The sequence below is a fragment of the Heterodontus francisci genome, chromosome 13 (assembly GCF_036365525.1).
Source record: "Heterodontus francisci isolate sHetFra1 chromosome 13, sHetFra1.hap1, whole genome shotgun sequence".
NCBI classification, from domain to species: Eukaryota; Metazoa; Chordata; class Chondrichthyes; order Heterodontiformes; family Heterodontidae; genus Heterodontus; species Heterodontus francisci.
The window spans coordinates 57,769,775-57,793,844 of NC_090383.1; the positions used below are offsets into that span (position 1 = coordinate 57,769,775).

At 42.7% G+C, this 24,070-nt stretch overlaps 1 protein-coding gene across 5 annotated transcripts in view; it reads right to left on the minus strand.

Moving 5' to 3' along the window:
* The window catches only part of sanbr (SANT and BTB domain regulator of CSR), a 168,989-nt gene that overhangs the window by 61,357 nt on the left and 83,562 nt on the right, over positions 1–24,070 (minus strand). For 4 of the 5 annotated variants that reach the window (XM_068045808.1, XM_068045805.1, XM_068045807.1 and 1 more), the window contains 3 exons: positions 11,308–11,407; positions 8,834–8,866; positions 4,736–4,835 (listed from right to left, as the gene is read on the minus strand). In XM_068045808.1, coding sequence (XP_067901909.1) covers positions 4,736–4,835; positions 8,834–8,866; positions 11,308–11,407 — 233 coding nt within the window. The remainder of the gene's footprint in view (positions 1–4,735; positions 4,836–8,833; positions 8,867–11,307; positions 11,408–24,070) is intronic. The other variant, XM_068045806.1, reaches the window with a different exon arrangement.

Consider the following 24,070-nt stretch of genomic DNA (forward strand, 5'->3'; position numbering starts at 1 on the left):
CCTCATCTATCTTCCTTGTTACTTCTTCAAAAAATTCGATCATGTTGGTCAGACAAGATCTTCCCTTAACAAATCCATCCTTGATTAATCTGTGCCTATTTAAGTAACAGTTTATCCTGTCTCTCAGAATTGATTCCAATAATTTGCCCAATACTGAGGTTAGAATGACTGGCCTGTAATTATTCAATCTATCTCTCGCTCCCTTTTTAAACAAAGGTACAATGTTAGCAGTCCTCTGATCCTCCGGCACCACACCTGTATCCAGTGAGGACTGGAAAATGATGGTCAGACCTTCTGCTATTTCCTCTCTTGCTTCTTTTAACAGCCTGGAGAACGAGAAATACTCACCAGCCATTCACTTATCTGGTTTCCTGTGATGTCACGCTGATTTTTTTTTACGCATTTCATCCGGCCCTGGTGATTTATCAACTTTCAAGGATGCTAATCCAATTAATACTTCACACCCCTCTTCCTTAACTACAACATCTGCATCGTCCCCCTCTTTTGTGAAGACAGATGCAAAGTATTCATTAACAATACCAACATCTTCCAAGCCTACACATAGGTTACCTTTTTGATCTTTTATGGGCCCTACTCTTTTCTTAGTTATCCTCTTACTCTTAATGTATTGATACAACATCTTTGGGTTCATCTTGATTTTGCTTGCCAATATTCTTTCATGCCCTTGCTTAGCTTTCTTTTTATTGCCTTTTTATTCTTCCTACCAAAGTGGATGACTTCACACTTTCCCACATTGAACTCCATCTGCCAAGTTTTTGCCCACTCACTCAACCTATGTATATCCCTTTGCAGATTATTTGCGTCCTCATCACAACATGCCTTCCCACCTATTTTTGTATTGTCCACAAATTTGGCTACACTACATTCTGTCCCTTCCTCCAAGTCATCCACCACTCGATCTCCACCATGATACACATCAGTTTCCAGATAATCCAGCTCACTTGGTCAACAACGGGTTGCACCTAAACTGGAAGGGGACCAATATCCTTGCGGGGAGGTTTGCTAGCACTATTCGAGAGGGTTTAAACTAGTCTTGCAGGGGGGTGGGACCCAAAGTAGTAGTCTCTCCGATGAGATAGTTGAGGCAAATGTAGAGGTTAAAGCAAGCAAGTCCAGTAGGCAGGCCGGGCAGGGGCAGGACAGGGAGTGTGGAAGGTCTGGTAGGCTAAACTGCATTTACTTTAATGCAAGAAGTCTTAAAGGTAAGGCACATGAATTCAGAGCGTGGATCGGCACATGGGATTGTGATATTATAGCTATTACGGAAACGTGGTTGAGGGATGGGCAGGACTGGCAGCTCAATGTTCTGGGTGACCGATACTTCCACCTCTGTCACGCCGGAAGCAAGTGAGGAGGGGGAGTTGCACTATTGATTAGGGAGGACATCACAGCAGTACTTAGAGAGGATATCCCTGTGGGAATGTCCAGCGAGGCCATATGGGTAGAACTTAGAAATAAGAAAGGGGTGATCACTTTGATGGGATTATACTGTAGGCCCCCCAATAGTCAGAGGGAATTGGAGGAGCATATATGTAGGGAAATCACAGATAGGTGCAGGAATTATAGGGTTGTAATAGTAGGTGATTTTAACTTCCCTACAATTGACTGGGACTGCCTTAGTGCTAAGGGATCAGATGGGGAAGAATTTAAGTGTGTCCAGGATAGTTTTCTGAAGCAGTATGTGGATGGCCCTACTAGAGAAGGGGCTACACTCGACCTCCTCTTAAGAAATGAGGATGGGCAGGTGGTTGATGTGTCAGTGGGGGAGCACTTTGGGATCAGTGACCATAACTCTATTAGCTTCAAGATAGTTATGGAAAATGATAGGACTGGTCCTCAAGTTGAAGTCCTAAATTGGGGGAAGGCTAATTTCGATGGCATCAGACAGGAACTCTCAAAAGTTGAATGGGAGAGGCTGTTTACAGGTAAAGGGATGTCTGGCAAGTGGGGGACGTTTAAAAGTGAGATAGGAAGAGTTCAGGGCCGGCATGTTCCTGTTGGATGGAAGGGCAAGGCTGGCAACCTTGGTTGACGAGGGATATTGAGGGTCTGGTCAGGACAAAGAAGGAGGAATATGTCAGGTATAGGCAGCTGGGATCAAGCGAGTCCCTCGCGGAGTATAGGGGACGTAGGACTACACTTAGGAAGGAAACTAGGAGGGCAAAAAGGGGCCATGAGATTTCCCTGGCAGATAAGATAAAGGTGAATTCTAAAAGATTCTGTAAGTATATTAAGAGTAAAAGGGTAGGTAGGGAGAGAGTAGGTCCCCTTAAGGATCAGTGTGGTAATCTATGTGTGGAGTCACGGGAAGTGGGCGAGGTCTTAAATGAATACTTCTCATCTGTATTTACCGTGGAAAAAGTCATGGAAACTAGCGAGTTCAAGGGAGGGAACAGCAATATCCTGAAGCATATCAACATTACAAAGGAGGAGGTGTTGGAGGTTTTGAAGCACATTAAGGTGGATAAATCCCCAGGGCCTGACCAGGTGTATCCTAGGATGCTATGGGAAGCAAGGGAGGAGATTGCTGGGGTCCTGGCAGAGATTTTTGTATCATCGTTAGCCACGGGCAAGGTACCAGAAGACTGGAGGATAGCTAATGTTGTGCCTTTATTTAAGAAGGGCAGCAGGGATAAACCAGGGAACTACAGGCCGGTGAGCCTTACATCAGTGGTGGGAAAGTTATTGGAAGGGACTCTGAGAGGCAGAATTTATATGTATTTGGAAAGGCATGGTCTGATTAGGGATAGTCAGCATGGCTTTGTGCGTGGGAAATCATGTCTCACAAATTTGATTGAGTTTTTTGAGGAGGTGACCAAGAGGATTGACGAGGGCAGGGTGATGGACATTGTCTACATGGACTTTAGCAAGGCCTTTGACAAGGTCCTGCATGGTAGGCTGGTCCGGAAGGTTCGAACACATGGGATCCATGGTGAGCTAGCAAATTGGATACAAAATTGGCTTGGTGATCGGAGGTAGAGGGTGGTAGTGGAGGGTTGTTTTTCCGATTGGAGGCCGGTGACCAGTGGTGTGCCGCAGGGATCGGTGCTGGGCCGTCTGTTGTTTGGCATATATATTAATGACTTGGATGTGAATGTAGGGGGCATGATTAGTAAGTTTGCAGATGACACCAAAATTGGTGGTATAGTGGACAGTGAAGAAGGTTGTCTAAGGTTACAACAGGGTATAGATCAACTGGGAAAGTGGGCAAGGGATTGACAAATGGAATTTAACGCAGACAAGTGTGAAGTGATGCATTTTGGGAAGGTAAACCAGGGCAGGACATATACTGTGAATGGCAGGGCCCTGGGGAGTGTTGTTGAGCAGAGACACCTTGGGGTGCAAGTACACAGTTCCCTGAAAGTGGCAATTCAGGTAGACAGGGTGGTGAAGGCTGCGTATGGCATGCTTGCCTTCATTGGCCGAGGCATTGAGTACAAGAGTTGGGACGTCATGTTACAGTTGTACATAAAGTTGGTTAGGCCGCATTTGGAGTACTGTGTGCAGTTCTGGTTGCCGCACTACAGGAAAGATGCGAATAAGCTAGAGAGGATGCAGAAAAGATTCACAAGGATGTTGCCAGGTTTGGAGGGCTTGAGTTATAAAGAGAGATTGGATAGGCTGGGTCTGTTTTCCCTGGAGCGAAGGAGGCTGAGAGGGGACATGATAGAGGTATATACGATTATGAGAGGCATAGATAGGGTAGATAGCCAGAGTCTGTTTCCCATGGTAGGGGTGACTAAAACTAGAGGGCATAGATTTAAGGTGAAAGGGAGGAGATCAAAAGGGTAAATTTTTCACACAAAGAACAGTGGGTATCTGGAATGAGCTGCCTGAGGTGGTGGTGGAGGCAGGAACAGTAGCAACATTTAAGAGGCATCTGGACAGGTACTTGAATGAGCAAAGCATATAGGGATACGGAGTTAATGCAGGCAGGTGGGATTAGTATAGACAGGCATTATGGTCGGCATGGACGCGGTGGGACAAAGGACCTATTTCTATGCTGTACAACTCTATGACTCTATAACATTAAAGAAGAGGCTGGGCAGAATGCACTGGATACAGTAAAGTTTATAGGCCTTGACAATATCCTGGTGGTAGCGCTGAAGATCTCTGCACTCGATCTAGCTGCTCTGGTAGTCAAGCAGTTTCACTGCTGGTAAGACACTAGCATCTATCCGACAATGTGGAAGATTGTCCAGTTATGTCCTATCCACAAAAAAAAAGGACAAATCTAACCTGGCCTGTTGCTGTGTTATTAGTCTCCTACCAATCATCTCTAAAGAATGAACTTTACATTGCATTTGTTTAGCACTTTTCACAGCCTCAGGATGTTCTAAAGCACTTTACAGCCAAATAATTACTTTTGATGTGCAGTAATGCAAGAAACATGGCAGCCAATTTGCTGATAAGGTCCTCCAAACAGCAAGGTGATAATGACCAGATAATCTATTTTTCAGTAATCATTTTTTCTGAAATGGGAAAAATTCTGTTCCCCCACACCAACATCCTTCAGCTTAATAAGGTGACTTTTTAAAAAATATGAATTTCTTCATGGATGTTACTGAATATACAAGTTTTATACTCATATACATAAGGCAGTTTAATTAGTTCACAAATGATACAAAATACATTAGGGCAGTTAAGTGCGCACAAACATCCAAAACATGCAATGAAAACACAGCTAAATGCAATCTTTATGCTGAATTTTTACCTCTTTTCTTTGTTAGTTCTTCTTCATCTCCCACTTCATCCTCAGTTACCTCTGAACCTGTGGTATATTCTTCATCTTCAGAATACATTATTTGCTGCTTCTAAAATAAATTATATTTTATTTCATTTTTTGGCTGTGCAACAATGACTTTATTTCTAAGTGGAATCCCTAATAGTTTTAACACTATAATTAATATTTTAATTTCTAGTAGAGTTTTGTACATTTTAAGAAACATGGACTGCTTGTTCCAACCTGGTGACTGGAAAAATGATCAATATGAACAATCATTTTACAACTGGTTTGGTTAGTCATTTTAAAAAGGCAATCCAAATACAAATTGAATTGGGGGGGGCGTGGAGAACAATGCAAATATTATGAACAGAACCACAGCTGTCAATGGAGTTCAATACTATTTCTGCAAGAGGGAAATTAATGAGAACTAGCCATCATTGGAAGGAAGTTGTCAATTAGGAGATGGGAATCTGGATTACTAGCAGAGACCCACAAAACATTTGCAGTCAAATTAGTGTCTTTATTACAACATACTTCTTTAAATACAGGATTTTTAGTTATTCTTTCACCAAAGACTTTAAAAAAATCAAAACTTCTAACTGGTAAAAGCCATATGTAAAAACAGGCCTTGGAATATAAATACAAATTTTATTGAGAGTCTGGCCTTGTGGCTTGTTTATGGTCATAGACTAATTGGGAACTGTTTCCTCTGGAGTTGAAAAAGCAGGTTTAAATCTGATGGGCTCAATAGTATTCAAGGAGGGTACGGACTGTTATCTTTTCTGTCTACAGAATCAATGCTGATGTATTCTTTTAATTCACCTGACAATTTTTGTAAAACCTTTTCATTCAAATCTAGTGAAAGTTCATTTCAGCACAAAGAATAGTTTTCAAATAATAAGCTATAGCAAATAATTGTCCCTACCATTTAGCCACACAATCAATTCCATCATCACATCCACCCCTCCCATGCCATCCCATTCCCGCTCTTGCCAATCACATCCCTCCCATCAGTGCCAGCCCATCCTTCATGGAAACAACTGCTCCAGCCAGGGTAACTGGACTACCTTTACCTTCCCTGTTTTTGTTCTACACCAACCCCTCCCCCCACAACCCCAAACAACCGTTGGCAGCTTCACATGTGCCATGTGCTCCTGCCCTCCACGTGCACCAGACACCACCCACCAAATAAATGCACCAACAGAAACGCTTCTTAAACTGACTAATTACAATAGTCTGGACAGACAAAACCTGAGTATTTTTGTTATAGATAGTAAGGCTTTCCTCATTCTTTTAAATGAGACTCAGTCTCTATAAATAAAACATATAATTTCAAGCAGTAGAATGTATTATTTTGCAGACTTTAAAGCTAGAATATGGGATTGGCCACTAGTGAAAGAGGAATCAACTGGGGCTGGGCTAACCAAAACAGGCCCTGATGCGATTTCAAGCACCAGGTTCCAAAACAGTGCAGATGACAAATACTTCAACCAACATTTCACAAAAATATAACAAATTTGAAAAAACTGTTACATAGCTAAATCCAGATTGTAGAAAATATAATGTAAATATAATACAAAATATAATACAGACACAAACCTCCAATTTATGGCAAAAGATTGTTTTCTGCTGGGAGTTGGGAAAAAAATTCCTGCAAATCAACTAAAGGTTCCTCCCAGAACAAGCCCTCACATGCGGTGAGGTTGGGTTAGAAACTATTAGATCATGGTGACTGTGATTTTCACTATCTCTCTTCCTCCAATGTGGAATGATGGTCATTCACCACACATTTGATTGCAATCTCAACTTGGTGGGATAAAGGAATGCAGTCAGTGATAAGATATTCCCAACAGTGAGAAAATTGAAGCAGAAACCAATGAGTGACAGCAGCTTGACTAGACAGACTTGGCAAAGACGGTAGATGGTATATAGCAGGGTTTCCCAAACTGTGGTACGCAAGTCATCTCTTGTGGGGGTACATGGGAGAACTTGTCTAATGGCAAATTTAACACCTAAAGCAAACAAGCCAATTTTTTTTTTCATTTGTAAAACATTCATTATTTCTTCAGCGACCGTGAGTGAGAGTTCGTGTGTGCGTAAAGAAATAAAAAGTTAGGATGATTCCTGGTGGAGGTTTGCTCTGCCCGTTGGATTTTTCCAAAATGCAAGGGCAAGCAGCATGGCCCAGGGATGGGCTGGCATGTATGGCCCACAGGGATAGGTCTCTGCGCCTTTTGGTCATCAGCAATCCATCAGCCTGCTCTTTGAGCGGGTTGGAGGTCTCTACAGCAGATTTTATCCCGCTACTGATTGGCACAAAGGAGCCAGGATTCAGACAGTCTGAACCGTTCCCAGTAATATATGATGCAAAGTGGGAGATGCTACTGAAAACATCACTGATTTAGGCAAAAAATTCAGTTTTCAGAATTTTTATTAAAAAATCTAACTCTCAATATTCCAGAACCAGAAAATCTACAAATTTGTTAATGGAGTGCTAAATGATATGGTATATACATTTTACATTAATATGCAAAATGGTATCAACATTTAAAGGGGTATTGTCTGGATGAAAAAAGTTAATTGATGTGGGTGGAGATACAACACAACAACCTGCATTGCAAATTCAAACAAAAGCTTGCATTCACATAACGCCTTTAACGTAAAGAAAAAGGTTCCAAGGGACTTACAATATGGAAGTTGGCAGGGAACGGAATGCAAGTCATGGATGGAGAGATTAGTAGTGGACGACCAAAACCTGTCCAAAAAGATGGGTTTTGAGGAGACTTTTAAAGGAGCAGACACTGGTGGACATTCAGAGGTGGTTAGGGGAAGTGTGGAGCAAATGTGTAAAAAACAAGTTACAATTAGTAGCACCTATCACTCCAAACATTCTATGCCTATGCTCGAACAAGTAGCCTCATCCATCAAATTAATGGCGAATAGTATTAACACATTGTTTAAGTTGAATGTGTGTATTATCATTTGTACATTTTGTACAAAGCTTGGGAATTAAAGGGTTTAAAATATTCAACTGGCACGCTAGAAGGGTTTAAAATATTAAACTGGCTTGCTAGAAGGGGTAAGTGGGAAGCTGGTAGATCTGGAAGTGGATATGCAATAAGTAAAGTTTGGGACCCCGGTGTACAGCACATCATATTGTAGTGGAGATGGTGGTCTTGGACGTAAAGCGGAGAAAAACAACATAGAAAATGGCTCTCATGAGGCTAATTTTTTAAATCAAATGTACTGACAACCTGATGGAATAAACTTCATGGCGTCATTTATTATAGATTTTCTGACATCTACAATCAATTAACCATTGCACCCACCATAAGCTTAAGTTTATCCAAATTCTCTGCTGTCCATATCATAATTCGCACCAAGCCCCTTTCACAATCATTCCTGTTCTCACTGACCTACAATGGCAACTAGTCCAGTAACGCCTTGATTTTAACATCTGCATCTTCTCATTTGCATTCAAATCTCTCCACAAGCTCTCTCCTCCTTAGCTATGTAACCTCCTTAAGCCCCAAGACCCTCCAAGAACATGCCTTCCTCCAACACATGGCTCTTAGCCAGCCCCAATTTCCTTCATCCTTCCATTGGTAGCTCTTCAGCTGTATAGACACGAACCTAATGAATTCCCTCGCTAAGTCTCTTTATTCCTTTAAGACATTCCTCAGAAGCTACCTATTTGACCAAACTTTTCATCAATTATCCTAAAGGCTCCTTTTTCAGCTCAGTATTAATTTTTCTCTGATTACACTTCTGTGAAGCCCCTTGGGACCTTTTACTACATTAGAGGTGCTATATAACTGCATGTTGTTGTTAGTTTTTTGATTTACCTCACTTAAAATGCTCACATCTAATGTAGGAAATTAAACATAACCTTGAGTTTAAATTTCCTGTATGAAGGAGCAGGATTTAAATCACAAATCTTTTGAGTAATTCACAATTCATGACAATATATACTCTTGCAGACAACCCAACATATTGCGTTTACCAGATATTCATATATTATTTCAGCATTTAAATCGTAACATACAGTACAATTTTACAATACTAAATATTAACTATTTAACATACCAGTTGCAAACTCCAGTTTTTCAAAAGTGAAAACTGTAAAAAGTAGTCAGAGAAAGAGTGTGAAACAAGGAAATAGTACAGCAAGGCACCCAAAACAAGCATACAATCAGCAAGTAAGAATTTATCTGCATTATTGCTAATTTTACTGGCTTTGTAATCAACTCATTCAAAAGCTTTGTTAAAAATGCTCTTTAATGTTTATTTTTTTTTTAGAGATACAGCACTGAAACAGGCCCTTCGGCCCACCGAGTCTGTGCCAACCATCAACCACCCATTTATACTAATCCTACACTAATTCAATATTCCTACCACATCCCCACCTGTCCCTATATTTCCCTACCACCTACCTATACTAGGGGCAATTTTATAATGGCCAATTTACCGATCAACCTGCAAGTCTATGGCATGTGGGAGGAAACCGGAGCACCCGGAGGAAACCCACGCAGACACAGGGAGAACTTGCAAACTCCACACAGGCAGTACCCAGAACTGAACCCGGGTCGCTGGAGCTGTGAGGCTGCGGTGCTAACCACTGCGCCGCCCAACAAAAATTAAATTAGGGATGAAAACATTTAAGCATGCAATATAGTAAAGTGATAACCAGTTTCGTTTGCTGCTGAATGTTTAAAGAGGTTAGTCAGAACAGTCATTTTGACACAAATTAACAGCTGTAATTAAGGCCTTTTGTATAGAGTGCTACTCACATTTAATATCCTGAAAAGTTTCCAAAGTGATGAATTATGCCACTGCCCATTACTACCTTCTGATTTACATATAAACAATTAAAATCACAGAAGTTTTATTGCTGAGACAACCAAGAATGAATTAAGGTCCAAAGCCTTTTTCAGAAATAGGAAAAAAATTAATTCTAAAGTATCAAAAATAAGTTATACAGTATAAAACTCATTTTTCCTTTGGTGAACTTTATTAAATTAAAATTGTAACTCACATACTAGAACAAGGCAACCTGGTAGTTCCATAATTCAGACTGCCGTATTCACAACCGAGGGGATCATGAGTTTGAAGTGCACTCCCAACAAAATTGAATGGTTCTTACTGAAAAAGCTTCACTAATTCACAGCTGGTCACTAAATGGGATATTAAGTAGGGAACAGTTCCCATCTAGGAGAAGGAAGAATTGCCAGGAGCAACAAAGCACTAAAGATGAACAATTAACATTTTTTATTGATCCATTGTTAACAGATATCCAAAAAGTACTTCCTATAAATCACAATCTACTGCTCCCATTTACGCTGTCATATTAAAGACAATTCCTATACAAAATGTTTCTTTGAGAGAATGTCTCTCATTAGTGATCCCAACAAGTTCTGGAGGAATGTTGGCCAGACAGTCCAATTAGTACAAATACCCTGGCCAACAGTCTGTCCTCAACCAACATCACTAAAACATATTATGTAGTCATTAATTTGCTGTTTGTTGCAACTGCAATCAATTAATTGTAAAGTGCTTTGGGAAAGTCTGAGAACATGATAAGATTCGTTACAAATACAAGTTTTATTTTGAAGCAGAAAACACTAACAAAAAAGGTGCCTGAAGCACACAAGTACGAGTACAGATATTTTCCATTATAAAACATTCAGCAGGTACATAGGAGCAGGAGTAGGCCATTCAGTCTGTCGAGCCTGCTCACCATTCAATTAATTCATGGCTGATCATCTACCTCAATGCCACTTTCCCATGCTATCCCCATGTCCCTTGATGTCATTAGTAACCAGATATCCATCAAAGTCTGTCTTGAATATGCTCAATGATTGAGCTTCCACAGCCCTCAGGGGTAGAAAATTCCAAAGATTCACCACCCTCTGAGTGAAGAAATTCCTCCTCATCTCAGTCTTAAATGGTCTACTCCTTATTCTGAGACTATGTTCCCTGGTTCTAGACTCACCAGCCAGGGGAAACATCCTATCTACATCCACCCTGTAAGAATTTTGTAAATTTCAATGAGATCACCTCTCATTTTTCAAAACTCCAGAGAATACAGGCCCAGTTTCCTCAATCCCTCTTCATAAGACAATCCTGCCATCCCAGGGATTAGTCTGGTGAACCTCTGTTGCACTCCCTGTATGGCAATTATATCCTTCCTTAGATGAGGAGACCAAAACTGTACACAATACTCCCCCCAGGTGCAGTCCCACCAATGCTTTATACAGTTGTAGAAAGACTTCTTTACTCCTGTACTCAGAACCCCTTGTGATGAAGGCCATTTGCCTTCCTAACTGCTTGCTGTACCTGCATGTTAGTTTGAGTGACTCATGAACAAGGACACCCAGGTCCCTTTGGACATCAACACTTCACAACCTATCATTTAAGAAATATTCTGTCTTTCTGTTTTTCTACCAAAGTGGATTACGTCACAGGTATTCACATTATCTTCCATCTGCCATGTTCTTGGTAGAATATAACTATTTTAAAAATACCATTTTAAACCACTATTAAAAAGTACAAATACTTACAGTTGTGACATCTCCGACTTTCTGTCCTTTCCATGAATTGGGTTCAGCTAAGATTTCAAAATCAAGGTCCTTCTCACCAAAAAGATGTGTGTTTGCATTACTGTAACAAAATTCCAAGTGGAACTTTTATAATGAGAAACAAACTATTTTAACTACTAACCAAATATTTTATCCAAGAAAATGTATCCGACGAAACTAATTTACTACAAAACATTTTTTTATTTTAATCTGACCTTTTTACTGGGGAAAATGGTTTCAACGAAGTGCAGAAAGTTTAGCTCACACAATACTACCAGGGTCACAGGGAGGGTGGCGAGAAATCAAATAATTTATACAATGCTGAGGAAGAAAGAGAAGCTATTGCTACAGATACACTGGCTGCCTTCAGAAAAGGTTAAAGTGGAACCATGCATGGGCAGATGCACCAAGATTGTGTCCAATTCTGGGCATCACACTGTAGTAAGGACCTAAAGGTGTTGGAGGGGGTACAGAAGAGATTTACTAAAATGGTTCCAGAAATGAGGGTTAGATATGTAGATAGACTGGAGAAGCTGGGGTTGTTTCATCATAGAGGGTTTAGATAGAGTAAATAAAGATGAACCATTTCTATGCAGAAGGGTTGATAACCTTAGGGCACAGGTTTAAGGTGACTGGCAAAGGAACCGGAGGCAACATGAGGAAAAACTGTTTTACAGAATAACTGTTTAGTTTTGAGAATGTACTGCCTGACAAGGTGGTGGATACAGATTCAGTAGTAGTCTTCAAAAAGGGAATTGGATAAATAACTGAGAGAGAAATATGGGGAAAGAGCGTGGGAGTGGGACTAACTGACTTGCTCTAAGAAAGAGCCAGTACAGAGTTGATGGGCCGAATAGCCTGCTTCGGTGCTGTACAATTCTCTGATTCTATGAGCAACAGAGCAGAGGCAACGGGGACTGCATGATCTACTACTGAGGAGGATAAAGCAGGGATAGTACATCTGACTCAAAATCAAAATACAAGCAACACCTCCAAACTTAAATGTTCCTAATGAAAATAGAAAAATGCTTTCAAAGCATACATTTATTAATTTTGTAAACATCTCTTTACTTATCTAAATTTATTTTGTCTCTATTTCGTGAAAATCCTATGCTTGAGCACACTTCCTGACTGTACATGACTTCCTGTTATGCTTTTACATCAATTATGTTATTATAAATTCCTAAGTCCACATTTATAATGGGTTTTACCAATGTAAACTTGTCACAAATAATGAATATTTACCTAGAGGAAATTTCCAAGCTGGCTGTGCTAGTTATGTTGTCAACTTGATTTACTGTTTGCAGTTAAGTCAAGCGCATATATATATGAACTGCAGTGGTTCACCACCACCTTCTCAAGAAAATCAGGTATGGGCAACAAATGCGGTCTGGCCAGCGAAGCCCACATCCCATGAAACAAATAAAAAAACACATTAATAACTCTTTAAAAAGGAGTATTCTCTTAATTTTATTAAGCTGTCTTTGGGTTGTTCTGCTCCCTTTCCCCCAAGGCCTCTTTTTAAATGAAGTGTCTAAAGGGAAAATATTTCTCTGCACTTTTAACTTTTTGAGCTGTCTGATTGCCCAACTCCATTTCCCACGACCGCCTCTTTAGGTTTGTATTTGACATTTTAAAAAAGAAAAATTCTTTCAGGTCCACCGCCATTCCAGACATTCCATCAGGATCACGATTTAGTAAACACAGTAAAATAAAAGCAAAATACTGCGGATGCTGGAAATCTGAAATAAAAAAAGTGCTGAAAATACTCAGCAGGTCTGGCAGCATATGTGGAGAGAGAAGCAAAGTTAATGTTTCAGGTTTGATGAAAGGTCACAGACCTGAAACATTAACTCTGCTTCGCTCTCCAAAGATGCTGGCAGATCTGAATATTTCCAGCACTTGCTGTTTTTATTTCATGATTATTCAAGCCTAGATTTTGAGGTAGCAATGACAAAAAATTTGCCAGCGTTTGCTGTCATTAACTCCTCAAACAGACAGCAACTTCTGGAGCCTGCACATGTGCAAAATAATGTAGAAATCCAGAAGTTGCTGTCAGTGATTCTTTGTTTCTCCAGAGGGTGTGCTGTTCAGGCACACACCAACTGCAATCAATGGGAAATTCCAATCTTACACTTGGAGCCTCACTCTAAAAACCCTCAAGAAAGTTAAACCTTGTTGAATGAGGTGCAACTGGGTTAAAAACAACATACTCAGTCCTAACTACTGAACAACCTCTCACTCTGAAAAACTAATTTTAAATTTGTGGAATGTCAATTTTCTCCATTATGATAAAAATGTCACATACTTTCAATAATTTTTTTTTAAGTTAACGATACTTCAGCTTCTACCTTAATGTCATGTGCATGCCCCAATCTTTATTTTGCTCTCTGTAAAATGATAAAAAGTGAAGGATCGGTGCTTTAAATTTTCTGGTGTGCTGTTTGAGCGAATGTTTCAATGTGATTGGCAGCCTACCCTGTTTGATAACATCACTGTCGCTGGATGTTTGGAGATCCCGTTGATCTGGTGCAGATTCAAATTAACATCGGGACTGGTGAAATCCACACGAGAGATTGCAAAATCTTTGTGGGCTGCTTCCTTTGAGGTCAGCAGTGAGTGCCATGACTTTGCCGCTGACTGCAAAATCTGGGTCATTGTATTTATAACACAGAAACAGGCCATTCTGCCCAACAGGTGGGGTTAATATTCCATGCTGTTGTGTATTACATCTAAATTTTAATTTTAGACCCTCTGGCCTCTATCTAAAAAGGTTTATTCTTTTGAAATTTTAACTTTAACCAAGTCAATCTGGCTCTAAGGGATGATTTTCATCTATAATACGGTTAAATACTAAAACTTATTTTCTAAATTATTTTCTTCCAGTTATTATTTAAAAAATTACCTTTGCTTTAAGTTAATTTTTACAATCTTTCACATTTATTTAATCTATTCCATAATTCCTTACACTCTATATCTAATGCATTATTTCCAAATATTAAAATTTAAATAAACAGTTCACTCACTATCACCCCCACTCACCAGCCAATACTTAACACAAAAAGAAACAAGTATTTTTACAGCACTTTACACTGTCTTATGACATTCCAAAGCACTTCACAGCCAATTAAGTACTTTCGGAAATGCCGTCATTTCTGTTGCAATGTTACTAAAACACACCATGCTCCAGTGCTTTCTTTATAGAAAACTATTCTGTCCGATTTCCTGCCAGTAATTCAATGTGACATCCATTTTGAATATATTAAAACACCTAGCATCTGTGTGCACTTCCTGTCAACTCCCCCAGCCCAATGATTATCATAAATTCCTACGCCATACTGTTATCACAGTATCGTACAGCATAAGGCTATCACTTGGCCCATCATGCCTGTGCCAGCCCTTTGAAAGAGCTTTCCAGTTAGTCAAATGCCCTTTCTAGGTAGCCCTGCAAATTTTCCCCTTCAGGTATTTATGCAATTCTCTTTTGAAAGTTACTATTGAATCTGCTTTCTCTACTCTTTCAGACAATGCATTCCAGATCATAACATGCTATGTAAAAAAAAATAATCTTACCTTGCTTCTGGTTGTTTTGGAGATCACCTTACATCTGTGTCCTCTGGTTACTGACCCTTCTACCACTGGAAGCAGTTTCTCCCTATCTGTTCCATATATCTTAGAAAAAGCTGCGGTACAGAAGGAGGGCATTCAGCCCATCGTGTCTGCACCGGCTGAAAAAACTAGCCGCCCAATCTAATCCCACCTTGCAGCACCTGGTCCGTAGCTTTGCCGGTAACAGCACTTCAGGTGCGTGTGCAGGTACCTTTTAAAAGAGTTGAGGGTTTCTGCCTCCACCACTGATCCGGGCAGTGAATTCCAGACACCCACCACCCTCTGGGTGAAAAAGTTTTTCCTCATGTCCCCTCTAATCCTTCGACCAATCATCTTAAATCTGTGCCCCCTGGTAATTGACCTCTCCGCTAGGGGAAACAGGGGAAACCTGTCCACTCTATCTAGACCCCTCATAATTTTGTACATCTCAATTAAGTCACCCCTCAACCTCCTCAGTTCCAGGGAAAACAACCCCAAGTCTATCCAATTTTTCCTCATTGCTGCAACTTTCAAGCTCTGGCAACATTCTTGTAAATCTCCTCTGTACTCTCTCCGGAGCAATTATGTCCTTCCTGTAATGTGGTGACCAGAACTGTACACAATACTCTAACTGTGGCCTACCTAGCGCTTTATACAGTTCCAGCATTACATCTCTTCCAGGAATGCCTACCTTGAAGAAGTTCTGCTCTTCTCTCCGACGGGATTTTCGTTTGTCTCTTTTACCTTGTTCACCTTCATTGCTTTCTATTTCCCTCCTGGTGTTTGATAAGGTATCTACCAAAACTCGTTTTCACAGCCACATCTCCTTCCTCAGTGCCTGTCTCCGGCTCCGACTGATTCCACGTGGATTCCAACTGCAGTTTCACCCATCATGCTTTGAAACCGCCCAGGATCACAGGTATCTCTGAGAAATACAACGTTCCTCGGACTGCTACTCTCGCCGCATCCTGAGATCTACACTCAGTGCTATGCGCCGCCATATGCACACACTGGACCTCTCTCTCCAGCAGCACCGTCTCACCTTATCTCAAATCTGTTCTACTCCGCAGTTTCATCTCATCTTACGTCTCATCCGACGCATTAACAAAAAACTTTTTTTCTTCCTTTCAGGTGTTAAGGAACGCAAGCTCCAGCAGCTGATGGGGACTAATGCCCCTCCAGATCCTCCTTCCGCTTCACTTCCCTCTGACCCCACCCCTTCTGATCTGACCCCTTGCCGTGTATTCACTATACCCTCTGACCTCCCCCTCTCTGATGCTGAGCGTTCTGTACTCAGCAAAGGTCTCAGTTTTATCCCCTTACGCCCCCACCTCAATGAATTTCGCGCTCGGCATGACGTTGAGCTCTTCTTCCGTCGCCTCCGCCTCCGGGCTCACTTCTTCGACCAGGTGTCCTCCCCCCGACCAGCAGACCCATTCACCCGCCTCCAGCATTCTCCCTCTACCTGGACCCCTCACCCTGGCCTCTTACCCGCTCTTGATCTCTTCATTGAAAACTGTCGGCGAGACATTGGTCGTCTCAATTTCTCTGCCCCCCTCACTCACTCTAACCTGTCCCCCTCTGAACTTGAGGCACTCCGTTCTCTCAGGTCTAACCCCGACATGGTCATCAAACCTGCAGACAAGGGTGGTGCTGTTGTTGTATGGCGTACCGACCTCTACCTTGCAGAAGCTCAACGCCAACTCACAGACACTTCTTCCTACCTCCCTCTGGACCATGACCCCACCACCGAACATCAAGACACCGTCCAAAGGACTGTCACTGACCTCATCTCCTCTGCAGATCTTCCCTCTACAGCTTCCAACCTCATAGTCCCGCAACCCCGGACAGCCCGCTTCTACCTCCTTCCCAAAATCCACAAACGGGACTGTCCCGGCAGACCCATTGTGTCAGCCTGCTCCTGCCCAACTGAACTTATTTCTTCCTATCTAGACTCTATCTTTTCTCCGCTGGTCCAGTCTCTTCCCACCTACATCGGTGACTCTTTTGACGCCCTACGTCATTTTGACAATTTCCAGTTTCCTGGTCCCAACCGCCTCCTCTTCACTATGGACGTCCAATCGCTCTACACCTCCATCCCCCACCAGGATGGTTTGAGGGCACTCCGCTTCTTCCTGGAACAGAGGCCCAACCAGTCCCCATCCACCAACACCCTCCTCCGCCTGGCTGAACTTGTTCTCACATTGAACAACTTCTCCTTCAACTCCACTAACTTCCTTCAAGTAAAAGGTGTCGCTATGGGTACCCGCATGGGTCCTAGTTATGCCTGTCTTTTTGTGGGATATGTCGAGCATTCTTTGTTCCAGTCCTACTCAGGCCCCCTCCCCCAACTCTTTTTCCGGTACATTGATGACTGTATCGGTGCCGTTTCCTGCTCCCGCCCCGAACTAGAAAACTTTATCAACTTTGCTTCCAATTTCCACCCTTCTCTCACCTTTACATGGTCCATCTCTGACACTTCCCTTCCCTTCCTCGACTTCTCTGTCTCCATCTCTGGGGATAGGTTGTCTACCAATATCCATTATAAGCCCACTGACTCCCACAGCTACCTCGACTACACTTCTTCACACCCTACCTCCTGTAAGGACTCCATTCCATTCTCCCAGTTTCTCCGTCTCCGACGCATCTGCTCTGATGATGCTACCTTCCATGACGGTGCTTCTGATATGACCTCCTTTTTCCTCAACCGAGGATTTCCCCCCACTGTGGTTGACAGGGCCCTCAACCGTGTCCGACCCATTCCCCGCACCTCTACCCTCACCCCTTCCCCTCCCTCCCAGAACCGTGACAGGGTTCCCCTTGTCCTCACTTTTCATCCCACCAGCCTCCATATCCAAAGGATCATCCTCCGCCATTTTCGCCACCTCCAGCGTGATGCCACTACCAGTCGCATCTTCCCCTCCCTTCCCCTGTCAGCATTCCGAAGGGATCGTTCCCTCCGCGACACCCTGGTCCACTCCTCCATTACCCCCACCACCTCGTCCCCGTCCCAGGGCACCTTCCCTTGCAATCGCAGGAGGTGTAATACCTGCCCATTTACCTCCTCTCTCCTCACTATCCCAGGCCCCAAACACTCCTTTCAGGTGAAGCAGCGATTTACTTGTACTTCTTTCAATGTAGTATACTGTATTCGCTGCTCACAGTGTGGTCTCCTCTACATTGGGGAGACCAAGTGCAGACTGGGTGACCGCTTTGCGGAACATCTCCGCTCAGTCCGCAAGCAGGACCCTGAGCTTCCGGTTGCTTCCCATTTCAACACTCCCCCCTGCTCTCATGCTCACATCTCTGTCCTGGGATTGCTGCAGTGTTCCAGTGAACATCAACGCAAGCTCGAGGAACAGCATCTCATCTACCGATTAGGCACACTACAGCCTGCCGGACTGAACATTGAGTTCAATAATTTCAGAGCATGACAGCCCCCCACTTTACTTTCATTTTTAGTCATTTTTAGTTATTTTTTCTTCCTTTTTTTTGTTTTTTTTTGCATTCCTTTTTACATTTTTTACAATCTTTTTTTGCATTTATTTCATTTCATCTTAGTTTGTTCAGTTTGCTTACCCACTGTTTTTTTCAGGTTGTTTTTCTTCAGGTTTGCACTTGCTGATGTTCAATATTCAGTATATTCACACCTAATCTGTACTAATGCTTTGTCTTTCAACACACCATTAACATATTGTTTGCCTTTGCTCCGTGACCTTTTGGTCAGCTATGTGGCCTGGTCCAATCTGCACCTTCTCCTTTGTTATCTCCTGCCCAACCCCCACCTCACTTGTTTATAATCTGTGACTTTTCTAATATTTGTCAGTTCCGAAGAAGGGTCACTGACCCGAAACGTTAACTCTGCTTCTCTTTCCACAGATGCTGCCAGACCTGCTGAGTGAATCCAGCATTTCTTGTTTTTGTTCCAGCATTACATCCTTGCTTTTGTATTCTATACCTCAGCCAATAAAGGAAAACATTCCATGTGCCTATTCCCTTGCTTTGTTTGCCCTCCCCAAATGCATTACCTCACATTTCTCCGGATTGAATTCCATTTGCCACTTTTCCGCCCAAATACCAAAACATTGATATCATTCTGGAGTCCACGGCTATCCTCTTCACTATCAACCACACGGCCAATTTTTGTGTCATCTGCAAATTTCCCAATCATGCCTCACACATTTAAATACAAATCATTAATATATACCACAAACAGCAAAGGACCCAACACTGAGCCCTGTGGAACGTCACTGGAAACTGTTTTCCAGTTGCAAAAACATCCATCGAGCACTACCCTCTGTTTCCTATCACTGAGCCAATTTTGGATCCAACCTGCCACATTTCCCTGGCTTTTACTTTTCTGACCAGTCTGCCATGTGGGACTTTGTCAAATGCCTTACTAAAATCCACGTAGACAACATGCACTGCACTACCCTTATCAATCCTCCTTGTTACTTCAAAAACTTCAATCAAGTTAGTAAGACATGACCTTCCCTTAACAAATCCATGCTGAATTTCCCTGATTAATCCGTGCCTTTCTCAGTTGCAGTTTAACCTGTCTCTCAAAATTGATTCTAATAATTTACACACCACCGAGGCCAGACTGACTGGCCTATAATTATTTGAACTATCCCTCGCACCTTTTTTAAACAATGGGATAACATTCGCAGACCTCCAATCCTCTGGCACCTTGCCTGTATCTAGTGAGGATTTGAAGGTGATCCTCAGAGCATGATTTTGAGCACCTCTATCAAATTTCCCCTTAACCTTATTTACTCCGAGAACAGTCACAGTTTCTCTAGTTTCTACACATGACTGAAGTCTGCAACCTTGGTACCATGCTAATAAATGCCATCCTTGCCTCAGTGAGTAACACTCCCCACCTGAGCTAGAAGGTCATGGGTTCAAGCCACACTCCAGAGTCATAAGCACAAATAACCACGCTGACGTTACTGTGCAGTACTGAAAGAGTGCTGCGCTGTTGGAGATGCTGTCTTCCAGATGAGATGTTAAACTGAGGTCCCATCTGTTCTCTTCGGTGGATGCAAAAGATCACATGGCAATATTCTTTGGAGAACAGCAGGGGTGGGGGAGGATAACTGGTGTCCTGGCCAATATTAATCCTTCAATCAACATCGCTGAAACAGATCATCTGGCCATTATCACACTGTTTGTGGAAGCTTGCTGTGTGCAAATTGGCTGCTGCTTTTCCTACATTACAACAGTGACCACACTTCAAAAAGTACTTTATTGGTTGTGAAGTGCTTTGGGACATCCTGAAATTATGAAAGGCATTATACTACAGCAAGTTTGTGTCGTTATTAAAATTTCCTCGACAGTGTTCCTAAAATGTGGTACCCGGCATTGGACACAGTTGAGGCCTAACCAGTGATTTATAAAAGTTTAGCGTAACTCCCTTGCTTTTGTACTCTATTCCTGTACTATTAAGCCATGGATCCCATTTTTTAAAACAATAGCTTTCTAAAGTTGCCCTGCCAGCTTTGAAGATTTGTGCACATCTCTGTTCCTGCATCCCGTTTAAAGCTGTACCATTTAGTTGATATTACCTCTATTCATTCTTACTAGCAAAGTGTAGCTCTTGATACTTCTCTGCATTAATTGCATTTTTAAAAATTCATTCATGGGAAGTGGGCGTCGCTGGCCAGGCCAGCATTTATTGCCCATCCCTAATTGCCCTCGAGAAGGTGGTGGTGAGCTGCCTTCTTGAACTGCTGCATCCATGTGGGGTAGGTACACCCACAGTGCTGTTAGGAAGCGAGTTCCAGGATTTTGACCCAGCGACAGTGAAGGAACAGCGATATAGTGCCAAGTCAAGATGGTTTGTGACTTGGAGGGGAACTTGCAGGTGGTGGTGTTCCCATGCATTTGCTGCTCTTGTCCTTCTAATTGGTAGAGGTTGCGGGTTTCGAAGGTGCTGTCGAAGCAGCCTTGGTGTGTTGCTGCAGTGCATCTTGTAGATGGTACACACTGCTGCCACTGTGGAGGGAGTGAATGTTTGTGGCTGGGCTGCCAATCAAGCGAGCTGCTTTGTCCTGGATGGTGCCAAGCTTCTTAAGTGTTGTTGGAGCTGCACCCATCCAAGCAAGTGGAGAGTATTCCATCACACTCCTGACTTCTGCCTTGTAGATAGTGGACAGGCTTTGGGGAGTCAGGAGGTGAGTTACTCGCTGCAGGATTCCTAGCCTCTGACCTGCTCTTGGAGCCATGGTATTTATATGGCTACTCCAGCTCAGTTTCTGGTCAATGGTAGCCCCTAGGATGTTGATAGTGGGGGATTCAGCGATGGTAATGCCATTGAATGTCAAGGGGAGATGGTTAGATTCTCTCTTGTTGGAGATGGTCATTGCCTGGCACTTGTGTAGCACGAATGTTACTTGCCACTTATCAGCCCAAGCCTGGATATTGTCCAAGTCTTGCTGCATTTCTACACGGACTGCTTCAGTATCTGAGGGGTTGCGAATGGTGAACATTGTGCAATCATCAGTGAACATCCCCACTTCTGACCTTATGATTGAAGGAAGGTCATTGATGAAGCAGCTGAAGATGGTTGGGCCTAAGACAGGCTTACATCCTGTATCCACTACCAAGGTGTACATAAAACATGACAAGTTTACATAGGCAGTTTCCATTATAAATGTCGACAAAGAAATTGGGCCAGGGCACATAAACTTAATTCAGCCCCCAATTACATCCCACTTCTAACTTTGGTTCAGCTGAAAGATATTCTTGGCTTTGATACCCCTTTGTGCAATGCTACAGGAGATCAACAAGTTATTTATTATCTCCTAAGAATGGTGCAAGTTGGAATATCCCAATGGTATTGCACCTGTAGGTGGCACTATGAGCATAAAGGTACATGACAATGCAACGCGCAAGCCAGGCAACGTAAAAAAAATAAGTAAGCTACCTTTGGAATCACACCAAGGGGGGGTAGGGGTGCAAAATTTGAACACAGGTCCTTTTAAAAATGTGAAATTGAGGACTTGGAAAAAGTTAATTTAAGTACCCACATGGCCTGCAAAAAATGGTACTATGATCTCATATAGCAACAGAACTGGCAATTGGACTTGCAGTAAAGAATTCATGGCAAGCAAGACCTCTCTCCCAAACATGATCATCGCACCAGACTGACACAAAAAAATTACTCCCATGTAAAGAAAATAAAAAATAGCTGATTCTTAATATCAAACCCATGATTCAGCAACACACCCCTCCCCAACATCACTACCCCCACCTTGCCCCCCCTTCTAAACAACCATAATGAAACTCATGATGCACCTAACCCTGCGGAGGAAAAAGCATTTCTCCTGGCCCCATACTGGAACAAAAACTGCATACTGGCCTTCCCACTTAAATGCAGAAAAGCTCACCAGCAATCAGTGAATCATAGAATGGCTACAGCACAGGAGACCATTCGGCCCAATGTGTCCATGCTGGCTCTCTGCAAGAACTCATCCAGTCCCAACTTGCCTGCCTTTTTCCTGCAGCCCTGCAATTTTTCTCTCTTCAGATAACTGTCCAATTGTCTTTTGAAAGCCACCATTGAATCTGCCTCCATCACACTCAGGCAGCGCAACCCAGATCCTAACCACTCACTGCATAAAACTCTTTTCCTCATGTTGACAAAGAACAAAGAACAGTACAGCACAGGAACAGGTCATTCGGCCCTCCAAGCCTGCGCCGATCTTGATGCCTGCCTAAACTAAAACCTTCTGCACTTCCAGGGTCCGTATCCCTCCATTCCCATCCTATTTATGTATTTGTCAAGATGCCTCTTAAACGTCTCTATGGTACCTGATTCCACCACCTCCCCCGGCAACAAGTTCCAGGCACTCACCACTCTCTGTGTAAAGAACTTGCCTCGCACATCCCCTCTAAACTTTGCCCCTCTCACCTTAAACCTATGTCCCCTAGTAACTGACTCTTCCACCCTGGGAAAAAGCTTCTGACTATCCACTCTGTCCATGCCGCTTATAACTTTGTAAACCTCTATCATGTCGCCCCTCCACCTCCGTCGTTCCAGTGAAAACAATCCGAGTTTATCCAACCTCTCCTCATAGCTAATGCCCTCCAGACCAGGCAACATCCTGGTAAACCTCTTCTGTACCCTCTCCAAAGCCTCCACGTCCTTCTGGTAGTGTGGCGACCAGAATTGCACACAATATTCTAAGTGTGGCCTAACTAAAGTTCTGTACAGCGGCAGCATGACTTGCCAATTTTTATACTCTATGCCCCGACCGATGAAGGCAAGCATGCTGTATGCCTTCTTGACTACCTTATCCACCTGTGTTGCCACTTTCAGTAACCTGTGGACCTGTACACCCAGATCTCTCTGCCTGTCAATACTCCTAAGGGTTCTGCCATTTACTGTATACTTCCCACCTGCATTAGACCTTCCAAAATGCATTACCTCACATTTGTCCGGATTAAACTCCATCTGCCGTTTCTCCGCCCAAGTCTCCAACCGATCTATATCCTGCTGTATCCTCTGACAATCCTCATCACTGTCCGCAACTCCACCAACCTTTGTGTTGTCCGCAAACTTACTAATCAGACCAGCTACATTTTCCTCCAAATCATTTATATATACTACAAACAGCAAAGGTCCCAGCACTGATCCCTGCGGAACACCACTAGTCACATCCCTCCATTCAGAAAAGCACCCTTCCACTGCTACCCTCTGTCTTCTATGACCGAGCCAGTTCTGTATCCATCTTGCCAGCTCCCCTCTGATCCCGTGTGACTTCACCTTTTGTAGGAGTCTGCCATGAGGGACCTTGTCAAAGGCTTTACTGAAGTCCATATAGATAACATCCACTGCCCTTCCTTCATCAATCATCTTCGTCACTTCCTCAAAAAACTCAATCAAATTAGTGAGACACGACTTCCCCTTCACAAAACCATGCTGCCTCTTGTTACTAAGTCCATTTGTTTCCAAATGTGAGTAAATCCTGTCCCAAAGAATCCTCTCTAATAATTTTCCTACCACTGACATAAGGCTCACCGGCCTATAATTTTTTACCAATCACCTTAAATCGGTGTCCTCTGGTTCTCGATCCTTCCACCAATGGGAACAGTTTTGCTTGACTCCTATCAACCTTCTCTTCTCTAAAGAGAATAGCCTCAGCTTCGCCAA